This window comes from Sapajus apella, unplaced genomic scaffold (genome assembly GCF_009761245.1).
Source record: "Sapajus apella isolate SASKATOON/1434 unplaced genomic scaffold, GSC_monkey_1.0 scaffold107, whole genome shotgun sequence".
NCBI lineage: Eukaryota > Metazoa > Chordata > Mammalia > Primates > Cebidae > Sapajus > Sapajus apella.
Genome location: NW_022437047.1, coordinates 2213827 through 2230939, shown reverse-complemented (window position 1 = coordinate 2230939; position 17113 = coordinate 2213827). Strand labels below are relative to the sequence as shown.

At 48.9% G+C, this 17113-nt stretch overlaps 1 protein-coding gene across 1 annotated transcript; it reads right to left on the bottom strand.

Moving 5' to 3' along the window:
• Window positions 1-7890: 7890 nt before the first annotated feature.
• PPIF (peptidylprolyl isomerase F) lies at window positions 7891-15226 on the bottom strand. Its single transcript, XM_032259212.1, has 6 exons — window positions 14904-15226; window positions 13453-13483; window positions 12799-12887; window positions 10990-11086; window positions 10192-10267; window positions 7891-8901 (listed from the first exon to the last, which is right to left on the bottom strand). Exons 1-6 carry the CDS (start codon window positions 15096-15098, stop codon window positions 8766-8768), a joined length of 624 nt encoding a protein of 207 aa, XP_032115103.1. The 5' UTR covers window positions 15099-15226; the 3' UTR covers window positions 7891-8765.
• Window positions 15227-17113: the final 1887 nt, after the last annotated feature.

Genomic DNA, 17113 nt, shown 5'->3' with positions numbered 1-17113 from the left:
CCTGCGGTCCCGTAAGCACTTGCAGAATTGTGGGGAGGAACAGTCTGAAATTCTCCTGCTAGACCTAGGAGGGCCTGGTGAGGGAAACTGAAGCTGAGAAGAAGGCTGAGGCCAGACCTGCCTTCCTCCTCTGGTGCTCTTGCAGGGCACCTGGACTGGCAGCTTTCTCTTGGAAAGGGAATGTGGGTATCTGATCACACTTCAGGCTGGAGTTCTTAGAGCCTGTTCTGGTTCTGAAGGCTGTCCATAAGAGAAAGATATCCAAATCTCTCCACAAAGGAACTTTTATTTTATTTTTGAAGTAGTGTGTGGGAGCCTAAAGTGCTTTTGAAAACAAAAATAAATTGGACTTCATCCAAATTTAAAATTTTTGTGCTTCAAGGGACACCATCAAGAAAGTGAAGAGACACCCTACATAATGAGAGAATATATATGAAAATCATATATCTGATAAGGGACTTGTATTTAGAATACGTAAAGAGCTCTGACAATTCAACAGTACAAACACAAATAGCCCAATTTAAAAAGTCAAAGGATCTGAACAGATATATCTCCAAAGAAAATATGCAACTGACCAGTAAGTAAGTACATGAGAAGATGCTCGGCCCCATTAGTCATCAGATGCAAGTCAGGAATAAATGGAATAGTACTTCATACTCACTAGGATGGCTAGAATAAAAAAAGATAGGTAATACCAAGTATTGGTGAGGATGTGGAGAAACTGGAACACGCATACATTGTTGGTGGAAATGTAAAATGTCACAGCCATTTTGGAAAACAGTTTGGCAATTCCTTAAAAAAGTTAACATGTAATCACTTGATTCAGCAATATATACACAATATGTAAGGTGGTATAATACTATTTGCAGTTAGCCTGTGACATGTTAAACAATATATAGTAAATCCTAGAAAAAAAACACTAAAAATACAGACTGAATAATTAGGCTGAGCATGGTGGCTCACATTTGTAATTCCAACACTTTGGGAAGCTAAGGCAAGAGGATCTCTTCAGGCTAGGAGTTCAAGATGGCAGTCAACTATGATTGTGCTGCCCGGGTGACAGAGTGAGACCCCAGCTCTCAAACTATGTATATATATCCACGACATTTTCTACTTCCACCAACAATGTATGAGGGTCCCAGTTTCTCCACATCCTCATCAACACTTGCTATTTTATATATATACATAAACAAATAGCCAACAATGGTGATAAAAATGAAATCATTTGGGAGAAAAATCTCAATCCAAAAGAAGGCAAGAAGAGAACAAAAGTCAGATGGGACAAACAAAATGAGTAACAAGATGGTTGGTTTAAATTTAACCATATTGAGAATTGCATTAAATACAAATGATAAACATTTAATTGAATGGCAGAGATTATCAGATTGGATGAGAAAGCAATGCTCAATGCACCATTATCAGTCCATTGTCTCTTAGTTCTAAGTCCTCTCTACATTGTCCTGTTTGTAACACTGTGACTGTTCTCCCTTGCCATCTAGAATTATATGAAGCTTTATCACCGGAGGGCACTGAAGAGATACTTTAGTCTTCAGTATTCTTTTTCCTTTAGTTGGTAAACTCCTGTTATACTTAATAATTTTTTTTACACATTCCCTGTTAAAACTACTGTGTTGTTTCTGTCTCCTGTTTGGACCCTGACTATATAGAATTGATACCAGGAGTGGTCCCAGAAGATAACCCCACCAAGATGAGATTTGGAGATGTATTTTGCTGTGCTTTTGGACTCCAAAATATCTACCAGTGGGAAATATTTATGTTAGTAATAATGGAAATAAATATGTTAGTAATCCATGGCATGCAGTGATGTCATAGTTAATTCTGACATCACCTGCAATTAAGTGACAAGAGAAGCATGTGCCTTGGGAGAGCAGGTGATAGCAGCACTTGACCAGTACAGCCGTAATCATGACCATAAAGACAGGGATGTGGGAAAATTCCTTTGAAGCTGCTTGATTGCTTGCCAAAAGAAAATTTAAAACTTGTGTTCTTTAATTCTTGGCATAATCCAGAGAAGCAGAAACCTGATAAGTGATTTGCAAATATTTTCTCCCATCATGTGGGAGACCCACAAAAGTTTTAGATTTTGATGAAGGTTTAATCTATCTTTCTCTATTTCTGTTCCTTTCTGTTGCTCATGCTTTGGTGTCACATCTATGAATCATTTGGCAAATCTGAAAGACTGGATGCTTTCCTCTTAAGATCAGGAGTAAGATATGATGTTTGCATATGTCACAAAAATGTATCCCTATATTTTCTTTAAAAAGTTGTGTAGTTATGCTCTTATTTTTAGGCCTTTGGTCCATTTTTGTTGTTGACATTTTAGAAAGGGCCTTGCTCTGTGGCCCAAGCTGAGTGCAGTGGTGCCATCATGGCTCATGGCAGCCTCAAAATGCTGGGCTCAAGTGATCCTCCTGCCACAGACTCCTGAGTAGCTGGTACGTCACCACACACGGCTAAGTTTTAATTTTTTTGTGGAGATGGAGTCTTGCTTTGTTTTCCAGGCTTCTTTGATTCATTTTGAGTTAATTTTTGTTTGTGATGTGAGGTAAGGGTTCAAATTTACACTTTTCTACGTGATTACCCAGTTGTCCCAGCACCACCTGTTAAGATTATTCTTCTCCCACTGAATGCTCTTGGCACCTTTGTTGAAAATCAGCTGACCATAGATGTATCAGTTTATTTCTGTAATTTCAATCCTACTCTGCTGAGCTATATATCTCTCCTTCTGCCGATACCGCACTGTCTTTATTGAAATCAGGAAGTGTGAGCACTCCTATTTTATTCTTGTTTTTAGGATTGTTTTAGTCAGTCTGGTCCCTTATAATTTTGTATGAATTTTAGAATCAGCTTGTCAATTTGTACAAGGAAGTCATCTGATATTCTGATAAGGATTACATTGAATCTGTAGATCAAATTGAGGAGTGTTGCCATCTTAACTATATTAAATTTTCCAATTCATGAATATGGAATGTTTTTTCATTTGTTTAGGTCTTTTTTATTTTTTTCAACCACGTTTCGTAGTTTTCAGAATATTTTTTGCACTTTTGTTGCTAAATTTATTCCTAGGTATTCTATTGTGGATAGAATTATCTTAATTCCATTTTTGGGTTTATCCTTGCAAGTGTATAAAAATACAACTGATTTTTGTTGTATGTTGAGCCTATATCTGTGATTGTGATAAACTTTTTTACTAGTTTATTTTGTAATAATTTATAGTGGGTTGCGTAAGCTTTTCTATATAAATTATTATGTCATCTGACAGTAGAGACAGTTCTTCCTTTACAAACTAGATGCCTCTTTGTTTTTCCTAATTGCACCAACTACAGGCTCCAGTACAATTTTAAAAAGAAGTTCCAAAAGCAAGCTGGGTGCGGTGGCTCATGCCTGTAATCCCAGCCCTTTGAGAAGCCAAAGGGATAGACTGCTTGAGTCCAGGAGTTTCAGACCAGCCTGGGCAACATGACGAAATCCCATCTCTACCAAAAACAAAAACAAAAAATTAGCCAGGCGTAGTGGTGTGTGCTTGTGGTTCCATCTACTCAGGAGGCTGAGGTGGGACGATCACCTAAGCCTGGAAGTTCAAGGTTGAACTGAGCCATGATTGCACCACTGCACTCACTCCAACCTGAGCAACACAGTAAGACCGTATGTCCAAAAAAAAAAGTTCCAAAAGCAAAAGCATATAACATGTCTTATTCCTGATCTTAAGCAGAAAGCATCCAGTCTTTCACCATTAACTATGATGTTCGCTCTAGGTTTATCATAGATGCCCTTTACGGATTGAGAAAGATTTTTTCTATTACTAGCTCATTCAGTGTTGTTTTTTTTGTTTTTTTTTTTTTTTAATAATGAAAGGGTTTTGGATTTTGTTGAATGCTTCTTCTGCCTCTATTCAGATAATTATATGATTTCAGTTTTATTCTATTGAAACTGTATTATATGCCTTTATATATTATGCAATTATAATACATATTATATTAGTAAATTTTCAGATGTTAACCTTACATCCTTGGGATAAATCACATTTGGTCAAGATGTAGAATTCTTTTTATATGTTGCTGTATTCATTTGCTAGTATTTTGTTGGGGATTTTTGTGGCCATATTCGTAAGAGATATTGGTCCATAGTTTTCTTCTCTTGTGATGTCTTTGGTTTTTACATCAAGGTAATACTGGTCTCATAGAGTAACAGGAAAACTGTTCCCTTGTCTTCCATTTTTTGGGAGAGTTTGTAAAAAGAAAAAAAAACTGGTAGTATCTTCTTTGAGTGTTTGGTAGAATGCAGCTCAGAGGCCATCTGGACCTGGGTTTTTCTTTGCAGGTAGATTTTGATTACTGCTTTAATCTCTTCGCTTACTAGGGGTCTATTCAGATTGTTTGTTTATTCTTGAGGCAGTTTTTTAAGTCTGTGTCTTACAGAGTCCAGAGTGCTAACCATTACACTATGCAAGTCTGTGGCTTTCTAGGCATTTGTGCATTTCATGTAAGTTATCTAATTTGTTGCAATACAATTGTTCATACTATTTCTCTCTAATCCTTTTTCTTTCTGAAAGGTGGATAATAATATTCACTCTTTAATTTGTAATTCTACTAAGTTGAGTCTTCTTTCTTCTCTCTTCATCAAACTGACTAAAGGTTTGTCAGTTTCGTTGATGTTTCTACGAAAAACTGTCTTTCGGGTCATTGATTTTTCTCTATAGTTTTCCCATCTCTATTTTATTAAGTTCTGCCTTAATCTTTATTTCCTTCCTTTTTCTTGCTCTGGATTTATTTTGGCTTCTTTTCCCAGTGTTTTAAGGTGAAAGATTAGGTTACTCATTTGAAACCTTTCTTCTTCATTAATGTAGGCATTTACAGTTATAAGTTTCCCTCTAATCACTGCTTTAGCTGCATCCCAGAAGGTTTGGTATGCTTGATTTTTTCATTCATGTCAAGTATTTTTTTTTATTTCCCTTCTGATTTTTTTCTCTGACTCATTGCTTATCCAGGAATGTATTGTTTAATTGTTGATGTCTACTTATTTATGGGTTCCCTCAAATTTTCCCTGCAATTGACTTTTAATTTCATTCCATTGTGCTTAGAAAACATGCTTCACATTATTCCTGTCCTTTAAGTGTATAGAGGTTTGTTTATAGTTTAGCCAGATGACCTGCCCTAGACAAAGTTCCACGCGTGCTTGAGAAGAAGGTACGCTTTGTTGTTGTTAGGCAGAGAGTTCTATTGATGTCTGTTACATCTGGATCATGTACAGTTTTGTTCTAGTCCTCTGTTTCCCTGTTAATCTTCTGTCTAGTTGTTCTAAGTCATTATTGAAGTCTCCAACTATTATTGTTAAATTGTTATTTCTCCTTTTATTTCTGTCAGGTTTTGCTCTGGGTGTTTTGGTATTTTTTTACTGGTTGCCTTTCTGGTGAGCTCAAGAAAAGTTAGGATTTTATAGTTTATTGAGCTTCTTCTTCACTGTTAGGAAAGGACCGATGGTCTTTGCAGCTAAGCAAATGCAGAAACCTATACCAGCTATTACTGTGAAAGAATTGTAGGCAATGCCCACTCTCTATATTATGTAATTATGCAACATTTGAATCTTTACAAGTGTGTTTTGGTTTTATGAATAGAAAAAAAGACAAAATGTGTAAGAGAAACAGAATCAATAGAAGATATATGTGTGAGCATGTGTATGTATTTATACCATATACATAAGATATATATGATATAAAAATATAAGGAATTGGCTCATGTGATCATAGGGGCTGAGAAGATCCCAAGATCTGCAGTTGGCGGGCTGGAGACCCAGGAGAGCTGATGGTGTAAGTCCAGTCTGAGCCTGAAGGCCTGAGAACCAGAAGAGCTGATGTAGGTTCAAGTCTGAAGGCTGGCAGGCTTAAGATACTGATGGAGCCAACATTTCAGTTTGAGTCCAATGTTCCATTTCAGGACAGTCAGGCAGGAGGAGTTCTCTCTTAGCCTTTTGTTCTATTCAGGTCTTCAGTTAATTGGATGAGGTCCACCCATACTAGGGAGGATTGCCTGCTTTACTCAGTCTAACTATGCAAATATTAATCTCAAACAGAAACACCCTTACAGACACACCCAGAATAGTGTCTAACCCAATGTGTAAGCACCTTGTGACCCAGTTAGATTGACACATAAGGCCTGGTGTGGTGGCTCACACCTATAATCCCAACATTTTGGGAGGCTGAAGCTGGGGGACCACTTGAGGCCAGGAGTTTGAGACCAGCATGGGAAATATAGCAAGACCCCCATCTCTTAAAAAATAAATTAGCCAGGCATGGTGGCATGTGCCTGTAGTCCCAGCTACTCAGGGTGCTGAGGTGGGTGGACTGCTTGAGCCTAGGAGTTCAAGGTTACAGTGAGCTATGATTATGCCACTGCACTCCAGCATGAGTGACAGAGTGGGACCCTGTCTCCAAAAAAAAAAAAAAAAAAAAAATGACCCATAAAACTTAACTATCACAATATGATACAATAGCAATAATGTTAGCAGCATAATTCCAGACAGCCTCTGCAGGCTGAGTGATCTGGGAGGCAGAGTAGAATCAAGACTTTCTCTCTCTGCCATGTTCTGGGGAATCTTGGTCACAGAGCTGACTTCTGGCCTCTGCAATCCACTCACTGAGAAATGCTCTCCATCTGAGGCCCACCCAAGGCAGCCTCTCCTCCTGGATGGCAAAAGGAGAGCTGGCACCTCTACCCCTCAAGGAGCTTCTTCCTTCACAGGTTCCTGCATAGGGCAAAGCAGGGGAAGCAACTTTTTCTTTTCACCCAGACTGGAGTGCAGTGGCATGATCACCTCTCACTGCAGCCTTGACCTCCCAGGCTCAGGTGATCCTCTGGCCTTAACCTCCCACAAGCACATGTCACCAAGCCCAGCTAAATTAATTTTTTTTTTTTTTTTTTTTTTTTTTTTGTAGCAATGAGGTCTCACTATGTTGCCCAGGCTTGTCCTGAACTCCTGGGCTCCAGCGATCTGCTCACCTCAGCCTCCCAAAGTGCTGGGATTACAGGCATGAGCCACCTGCCTGGCTGGCCACTTTTACCAGCACTATAGAGGTACACCCCTGCCCACTGTCCCCCACAGAGTTTGAGTAGAATAGGATGTGCCCCACGCAGTCATCCAAGAGCTGTCGGTCCCACTCCTTAAGTGAGGCTTCTTTTCTAAGTAGAGAGTATCACTCTGGAGTCCCAGAAAGTCCATTTCTACAGATGACCCAATCCCAGCCACCATGACCTCAGAGTGACTCCGTCAACCTGAGACCACATGTAACCTCGCTCAGGGAACCCCAGTGAGAAATAATTCTATTAGACACCCCCAAAAGAGCTCAGATTTCCTCTGAGAACTGCCTGCCTGACCAACCACTCAGCTGCCTCAGGAAGCTTACGACCATGGCCAAAGGTGAAGGGGGATCAGGCATGTCACACGGCGAAAGCGGTGCAAGAGGTGGGTAGGGGGAGGTGCCACACTTTTAAATAGCCAGATCTTACAAGAACTCGCTATCAAGAAAATAGCACCAAGCCATGAGAGACCCGTCCCCATGATCCAAACACCTCTCGCCAGGCCCCACCTCCAGCACTGGGGATTACATGAGATTCGGGCTTCAACATGAGATTTGGCTGGGGACAAATATTCCACCTATGCAGCACCAAGGGGAGGCTGGGATGCAGGGTGGAGCCAGTGTTCACGGCATAGGCTGTGGATGCTAAGGTCGCTTGTCAGAGTCTCATCTCTAAGGCAGGGCCAGCACAATGACATGAAACCAGCCACATGAACATCCTGAGCACGGCACCTGCCACAGCGCGCTCAGTAAAGCTCAGCTCCAAGCTACAGACACCTCTTCCGAAACCAGGTACCAGTCTTTCATAGAAAATAGGATTTATTTTCACATTTAAGGTGAACACAAATACATGGTCTAGAAATGTTTTGTGTACATCATCAGAAGACTGAATTTTTTTAACACACAGAAAAATCAAAGCCTACCAGGAAATGCTTCCCTCCAGAGCACAGGAGCCTGCAGTCCACTCCTGTTAGCAACACAGGAATTCACATTGTCTAGGCACAGCTCAAGTGAGGTTTGTTCCCAGGTTCAACTGCTCCTACCGCCATGGGCCCCCCTCAAAAATGACAGCAGCAAACCAACGGGCTTCACAGTAACCGGGAGGAAGAACCTCAGCTGGAGGAACCTTCACAAAAGCCCTGAGTTGTGTTTCAAAAGCTAAGCTCTGGGGTCTGTGGCCCGTGCCACCAACTCAGGTCGCACCACAGCATGGGGAAGTTAGTGTTGCAGCTTCACTTCAAGTCAGTCTTGTTAATTAAATTATCCCAATTAGGAAGACAACATTAAACAGGTATTAGAGCCCTTTGGCAAAACTGACTGTCCCCCTTGGCCAAGGAAAAGACCTTCACTTGGGTGCTAACCCATCACCACCACCGTGTCCAAGGCACAGGTGATCTGGGCTGGGCAATCACAGGCAATGCTTGACAAGGGGTGGGTGGCATCACGTAAACAAGGATGCCCAGAAATGAGGTCGTGAGGAAGGGTAGGCATTAGGAAGAAGTGTGATGGGTCCTGGCCGAGGTCCGACACCCCTGAGCAGCCGTCCTCAGTCACACGGCGACGGTGCAGTGAGCACAGGCAGTGTTTCGGGCACCGTGGCTGAGAGTCTGAGGTGGCTTCCTGGGAGCATGGACATTTGCAGCTGCCACCGTCCCAGGACCCTGGCCACAGGTTAGCTCAGCTGGCCACAGTCTGTGATGACAATCTTCTTGGATGTCTTCCCACTCTTAGAGCCGAAAGATTCTATTTTCTTCACAACGTCCATGCCCTCTTTGACATGACCGAATACAACATGCTTGCCATCCAACCTGTGAGGACGGGTGAGCCGGGGGGCAACAGTGTGGTGCAGTGTCATCCAATGCCATGGAATTAGTTACCAAAAATAGCAATTCGGAAAGGAATCCCCACTGAATAGCTAGATCCACCCCCAAAGCTTGATCAAGCCTTGCTGAGTGCCCCAAATACACCCTAGAGGACGACACATGGCTTCCAGGACACATTCTGCCACTCATGTGACCTTGCCTCAGGCCATGTAGCCTGAATCCTGATAACCCCATCTATCAAAAGTGGAGTATTCTTGTTCCTCACAGGGAGGTAACAGGATGCTGAAATGCTCTGAAGAAAGAAGTCTGTACAAATAAAACCACATTAATGGTCATGAATGATGAGGCAAGAGGCCAAGGGAACGAGGGTGGTGAAACTACAGGAGTCCTGGGCAGCCCTTGGCTCCAGAGAGTCCAAGAATGTAAAAGGCGGCTCAGTCCAGCTCCAGTGAAGCTGGAGTGCTTCCAGCCAAGAGCAGAACTGCAGGATCCACTGGGGTCCCATGACAGAGCCCAGGGCAGGAGCCAGCAAGGACGTGCCCAGCCCTGCCGGCCACATCTCTCAGGTTGGAGGCTGGAGACTCTAGTGTCCGCCCCACCTAGGTCTCCCTGAAATCCTCGGAAATGGGCTTTACCAAGTCAGCTCCCAGCCAGCTCATCCCCAGGTGCCCCAGGGCTAGGACATTTGGGACTCTGGGCAGAAAAATGTATCCCTTAAAGGAAAATGTACCAGGAAAGAGACATCCCTAAAATCCATGAGCATTGAAAAAGGGGCCCTGTGGCTATCTGCAGGCCCATGATAATACAGGGCCTTCATACACATCTGCTGATATCCAAATGTCTGGCTCAATATCAGCAGCATTGCCAAGGCTCAGCCCACGGTCAAGGTAAGCCTGGGAAACTCTAGGTTAAAACCACACAAGTGAGCTTCTACTCAGTCCCTCCAGAGGCCTCAAAATGTATTTTGCAACATTTCCCAAATGTGTCTGGTAGAGAAACCCTTTCGTGTATGCGTGTGAGCAGAACACATTGAGAAAATTCCAGATGACAGCAACAATGGGCAGCCGAACCATGACAGAGGAGAAAGATGAACCCTGATTCTCCCTGGATCCTTCCACTAACTTCCTCTTTCTCATACAAACACCCAGCCAGGGAGAGAGCAATTGACCCAGAGCAGATGGTCTGGCTGTAAACTGCCTGCCCCTCAAAGTGCACGAACCCTGCTCCAGTGCAAGGTTGCCCGCTTTCCCCGAGGGCCTGGGGCGGGGAACTCACCAGTCTGTCTTTATGGTGCAGATGAAGAACTGGGAGCCATTGGTGTTAGGACCAGCGTTAGCCATGGACAGGACACCTGCAAAAACAAGCAGGGCTGAGCCACACTGCCCCCGGAGGCACCTGCCTGGGAGGGCATTTGAAAGGGCAGACGGCACACACCACACCAGGGACATTCCAGTCTGCAGATCCTGGGACCCAGAAGAGGAGAACCAGGGCCCAATATCAACCCCCACGGTGTGTCTGCCTTTGCTGCCCGCTAGGTCTCCGTAGGGTGGCCTGAGAGACAGGGCCTTGTGGAAACCCTCGGTGGTAGGGCTGGGGTGGGACCCAGGGCAGGACACCCGGCCTTGACCTCTAGACTTCTCCACATTCTACCTTGGGTCTCATAAGTGACACGATGCTGCCACAATAACCACCCTGGCTTCCAAATAATTTGCTTTTAGTCTAAGCAAGATTTTAAAGAATCTTCAAAGGACCATTCTGCAACAATTCTAAGTGACCTAGATTTTCAACCCGAAACTCAGAGGACAAACAGGGAAGTGGCCAGGGCCTCCATTCTTCTTAAAGGTTCTCCTGCAAGGTTCCCAAAGGAAATCCTGCTTTTTAAACTGAGAGACCAGAAAACTCTAGGGGAACTCAACAAGCCAGAAATGCTGAGATGGCCTGCAGTGCTGCAGGAAGGAAGGAGCCTCATCAGATACTGGGCGGTGACTGCATGTGGCCTCCCAGGGCCTGCTGGGGCTTCCAGGCCAGGTGGGAGCTGCAGGGACCCTCACCCTAGAGGCAGCCCCCACTCACCCGGCCCCACGTGCTTCAGTGTGAAGTTCTCATCAGGAAAGCGGCTTCCATAGATGGACTTTCCACCTGTGCCGTTGTGGTTGGTGAAGTCTCCTGCCTGTGAGCACACAGAACCTTCTGAATGGCTGCCATGGAGCAGGCTGGGGCCACGCCCCCGGCCCCGGCAGCAGCTCCCAGCCCACCCAAGCCCACCCAGTTGGCACCCCTCAGATGAAGGGGTCAATAAGAGCTAATGAAATAAGAGCTAATAATAAGAATGAAATAACAGCTAATAATAAGGAAAATAAGCAAAAAACAAGGCAAAACTTAAATATCTTTTGTCACAGTAACTAACTTTGTTTCCAAATGACTTACTTTTTGACTGAGCAAATTTTTAGGTAATCTTCAAAGGACTTAATGTCCATTCTGAGATAATTCTTAATGACCCTGAATTTAACCCACTCCCCTTGAAGGGCAACAGGGAAGTGACCAGAAGACCACCACCACCCGGCCCCCGGTTCCCGAATCTAGTCTGTGGGAGCACCAGCAGCTGATCCAGACCAGCTCCCCATGCCTAGTCCCTTCACTGTCCCCACACTGCCCCTTACCCAGCCCAGCAGCTTCCCTGTCCCTTGCAGACCCAGAACAGAGGCTGCCCAGGGCTGGCATCCTTCCTCAGCCTCAGCTAAGGCGCGGGTAGCCCAAGCCAAACTTGCATGGGGCACCCAGGGCCAGAAGAGCCCGGTAGCAGCCCCTATGCCTAGCGACGCCCAGCCCAGGCCATGGCTGGCTGCTATTTTCCTGAGATGGGATCCTTGGGTGAGAGAGGGGACCTGACCAGCCCAGATGAAGCATCCATAAGTATCCATCAGGTGCTCCCAGACACGGATGACTCAAGAGCCTGGCCTGGCCTCCCAGTGCCACCGCCTTGTACCAAGGAGCCCTTCAGCTCTGGAGTTCCCAGCCTGGCTCAGGAATTCTGCCTCAGCTCCTGCTTTGCCATCAGCCTCAGGGCTGGGCCAGGCCTGCCCTCCCTGCATTCGCCCCGGATCCAGGCTTCCCTGTACACCAGAGGTCCAGCCCCAACCATGACAGCCACCTGGTCAGGTGGAGGAAACAGGAAGAGAATTCCAGGCGGAAGGGTCTTGAAAGAAGTCACGATAGCCATGCCCCTGCCCCCAGGCTCTGCCTGCCCAGGAAACCCAATCCCTCATCCTAAAGGTCTACGATAATACAGGACCACCCCCAACACCACCTGAGTCCTGACCCCCAGGAAGTTCTTGCTGCCAACACCTAGCCCCAAACCTCTGACACAGCAATACCAATGCTTGTGAAAACCAAGCGTGACACATGACTGAAAAACACATTCACTTCCCAAGAATAATGCCTTTCTCTCGGAAGGGACACTCCAAGTCCTGGCATGTGTGTTCCTGCCCAGGACTCGTCTTCTTCCTCCGCCTCCTCCTCTTCTCTCCCTCTCTTATCTCCCACACCAGTGCTCGGGGCATGCAGGGGACAAGGTCAGAGACCACTGGAATATGCGTGCTCCTCAAAGCCTTCAGGGCCACCCCCAGGCACATCCATCCCCCAGCCCAGCTCTCTCTTCATAGGCTCTACCTCCCAGCGTCCTGGCCTGGAATGGCGGCGGATTGGGGCTGGGCCTCTGTGTGCGGTGAAGCCTGGATCCAGGGCGAATACAGGGAGGGTAGCCTGGCCTAAAGAGCGACTGTAGCTGCCTGGCTCAGCACCTTCCTCATACCAGGCATCTTCACACACCCACAAGGCAGCTCCTGCGCTCATGCCCTCTTATAGAAGAAGAAACCACCTTACCTGGCACATGAAGGAGGGGATCACCCTGTGGAAGGTGGAGCCTTTGTAGCCGAAGCCCTTCTCACCAGTGCACAAGACTCTGAAGTTCTCTGAGAGTGGAAGGGAGACACAGGTCAACAGGGCCAGGCCCCAATTCCAGGGTCATACCTGTTCCAGCCAAAATCCCTGCTACACCCCCAGCAGTGAACAAGGGGATAAAGACCCTGGCCCACCTCTTGGGTTGGCTCTGCCCAACTCGCTATATAACTGAACAAGTCAAAGTCACTCCCTTTCCCTGACCTCAGTGCCTGAGCACTGTGACAAGAGTATAGTTTATGGCTGCACTAGCACCAGTGGAGCAGGGACTCAAGGGCTGATTGTGCATCACCCTGCCTCATCGGGTACCAGGAGGGGGGAAGTTTCCGGGAAATGTATTACACGTGCCTTCCACCAGCTCTGAGGCTCCCAGCTACTACGAAAGAGGAGGGCAGAGCCAACGATGACGCCCAGATGGGGACATAAGGGCTGCCCCAGGGCACCCAGTGTCTGAGCCACACATGGAGCTCCCATCTGTCAGGGGTCTCTGAGCCCCGACTCTTCTCACCACTCTACCCAACTTGCCCTGCCTGGCCCCCTTCCTTCTAGACCCATCTCAAGGCCCAGGCCCTGTCTTACCAGCTGTCTTTGGGACGACATCTGCCTTCAGCTGTGGGAAGAGAAGAGGGACAAAAGAGGATGGTCATTGGAGAGGCAGAAGGTGGGTATCTCTCAGCACCCACCGCAGCTGCCAAGAGGCTGAGGTGGAAGCCTGTGGCCATTCCATTTCTGTTACTGTCAACTCCCGTGGGAGGCAGCCCTATCATTTCTGTGAGCCATTTCCTGAACCCAGCGCTGGAGGACGTGGCCTTGGTTCCCTAATCTGTCAGAAGGGATGACAATGCTATCTTGGCCTACTTCTGGGAACACAGCTGGCAGTGCTCCCACACTGGGCCCAAAACATCAGAAACTCGGGGGCAACAGAGTGGGTCCAAGGTAGGATCCGGTCCAGCTCCTCGGTTTGGGGATGGTAAACTGAGGCCCAGGGAAAGGAAGTGCTCCCACAGCACAAAACATCAGAAACTCAGGGGCAACAAGGGGGGTCTTAGGTAGAAGCCAGTTCAGCTCCTCAGTTGGGGGATGGGAAACTGAGGCACAGGGAGGGGCATGAAGGTGTGGGGGGGGAAGGCTGAAGCCCCATCCCAGCCAGCCTCTAGCCTCAAAGCAGCAAGAGCCACCCTTGAACCAAATGGAAGCAGGAAGGGTGTCCTTATTTTCCAGAAGTAACTGAGACTCAACAAGAAATATCAAGGGCTCCCTCGGAAACGGGCCAGTCAACACGAACTGTCCCCTGCTGTCAATGTGGGGCCGGCCCGAAGCCTCCACTAAGGCTTCCCCTCTAAAGTTACCCCGGTGACTGTTTCTTATTTTGCTTTAGAACCGGCCCAAAGAGTCAGGGCAGGTGCTGAGTGTGGCCCCCAAGGACGGTGGCAGGGTTTGAGGCTCGGGAGCACCCTGTGTGAGTGTGTCCCGAGTTGCAGGAGGGGCATTCTGGGGTCCACCAGGTGGCCGAGGCCTGAGGCCTGCTGGGCCTGCACTACTGCTGGAAACACCTCTAGTTTCATTTCCCAGCCCCCCAGTGTAAGCCTGACCGGGTGGTGGGGCCAGGGTCAGGGCGTGCTCCACGTTGTGCAAGAGCTGCCACGTGTGTGCCCGCTGAGCCACAACGCTCACCCCAAGACCCCCGACACCCACCTCAGAGCTTCAGGTCTAGGCTGAGCCCCTGAAGGCTCCTGGAGCCCCTCACTTTTCCCGGGGCCGGCGCGGGGGTGCTGGGCCCTCCCGTCTGCGATCTGACCTTGAGCTTTCTTCTCCACACCTTCCCTCCCTGTCTCCTCCGCGCCAGTGCTCCGAGGGAGGCCGGAAGAGACCAATCTGACGCCCCTTCTCAGAAACAGGGAAAATGAGGCCCAGAACCCGGCAAGGGGGGATCCAAGGTCACCCAGCACGCCCGGCACCGCGCCGCCCGGGGCCCAGGGCTCTCCCGGGCCGGTGCCCCGCGCCCACGCCGGTCCTGCGAGCGGTCTCACCTCCAACACCACGCGGCCGAGGGGCTGCCCGTCGGCGCCCACGTCTAGGTACACGAGCGGGTTCCCGGGGGAGGAGGAAGAGGACGGGTCGCCGGCGCCCTTGCTGCAGGCCCGGGCCGCGGGGAGGCGCAGCGGCACAGAGCGCGGGACGGAGAGCAGGCCGAGCCGGCGGGAACCGCAGCGCAGCGCCAGCATCGTGGGCGCGGATCCGGCGGGACACCAGCGGGGAGCACACAGAACTCGGAAACGAAGGTCGCGCACGACCAGAAGGCCGAGTCCCGGGCGGCCGCTCGCCGCCGCCTTTATTGGCCTGACTGGGTTCGCGGCCCCGCCCCAGTCCCGCCTCCTCCGGGCCTGTCCGTGGGCGACCCCTGCCGGTCGTGGCGGGCAGCGCAGCCAGCCGGTGGGGCCGCGAGGCGTGAATTGCTTTGGAACACTCCCGCCTCCAGGCCGGGAGAACCCAGAGCACGGACTCCAACCCGCAAAAGGATGCTAGTTCCATGTTTATGAAGGTACCAGCAGATGTTTTTAAAAAGGAAAAAATGCTAACACATAATTAGCTCCCAAATATGAGCATCCACATGCTGCAATTTGAATATAATAACAAAAGTCTTCCTTTGAGCCCTTTATAGGTAAGGCTCAGGCCAAATAGCTTCCCTGCCGCCCTAGGTCCTGCAGTCGGAGAGGGTTAGAGAAAGGTGAGAGGCGGGATTAGTGAGCCAGAGGCGCAGGGGGGAGGAGGTAAGCTGAGACCTCCCATGATGCCCCGCAGCCTGCTTGTCCCGGCCTGGGCCTGTGTCTAGTTGTTTCTAGGGACCAGATCCGCTTCCAGCAAGACTGAAAACGCAGCCTGGGCCTGCCATGCTCATGCCAGGCCCCCAGCCCTCCCCAGGACTGGGTCTGACTCCCTCCTCCTAGGACTCACGCTGACAGCTCCCCCCCAACCCCACGGCTCTGCCAGATGCAAATTCAGACCGCCGCCTGCCCTCTCCCATCAGCATGCACCCTGGGAGGGGACTCAGTGGGGAGATCCACAGCAGGAGCATTTAAACCCCACGTGCCCAAAGTGGGCTTCCCAGCAGCCTGAGCCACCCTGATTACGAGGTGGTGGGAAGCCTGCAATAAGTGGACACCAGGCAGGGACCTGAGAGAGCATCCGGCCCAACACTTGTACTGTGCCCAGGGGAAGCTGAGGCCTGGACACAGGAGGGCACTGGCTAGGGCTAGGGAGCCCTGGAGTCCTGCTGCCAGCTCGCACAGTGTTCCCAGGCCTCTCTGGGCCTCAGTTTCCCATCTGGAAGGTGTGATCACGCTCCTCACCCTGCCTTTTCCCCAGGTCTATTCTTAGGATAAAATGAACTAGAGAGAGATGGATTTGTCAACGAAGTACTGTGCCTGTGGGCATCTGTGATGGACAGAGTCTGGACTATCTTTCTCAGGGTTTGAGATTCAGAGAGCAGTGGCCTCGGAGGCCTGAGTGGCCAGAGAAAGGGGTGGGGCTGAGCCTTGGAGGCAGGTGGGCTTGAGCAGGGACTAGCTCTGGACTGACCTGCCCCAGATCCTGAACTGGCTCATAGGAACCGGTAGGGCAGCAAAATGCTAGCCAAGCTAATTCATGAGGTCAGAGCAGTGTCCTAGCTTCATGAGACTGCTAGCTTGGCCTCTGGAAGTTTGGCAGTTTGGCTAGCTTGGCTTCTGGAAGTTCATATTCCCCTTCTCTGCTTCCCGGCCTTGGAGGGGCCTAGGCACCCAGTGAAGCCCAGGTGGGATGCATTCCAGGTCCCAGCCCAGAATGGGGCCTCACTCTGCTCTAGGGAGCAGCCCCTCCTTTCTTGTGACTGTGCCCTGAGGTGAGCAGACCTGAAGTGGGGAGCCTGCCTGAGCCCTCAGCACATGTCCCAGACCGTCCTCTACCAGTGCATCCTGTGGATTTGAGAGCGGAGGAGAGGAATCACCCCATGTGCTTTGCCATGAGGTTTCCATAAGGCCCCAGGCTTCCCTGCGGCCAGTTCCAGGCCCCGAGCTTACAGGGCCTTCAGCCACAGCAGGCAGCTCAGCATGCCCTGTTGTTTCTCAAGCTTGTTCCTGGGGGAACTCAGTTTATGCTCCATCCTGGTGAAGCATGAGCAGCCCTACCCCAGGGGAGTGCCGCCTTCATTCACTTGACCATTTCAGTTCTCAGAGTCCTTTCCCAGCCGTGAACTCATCTG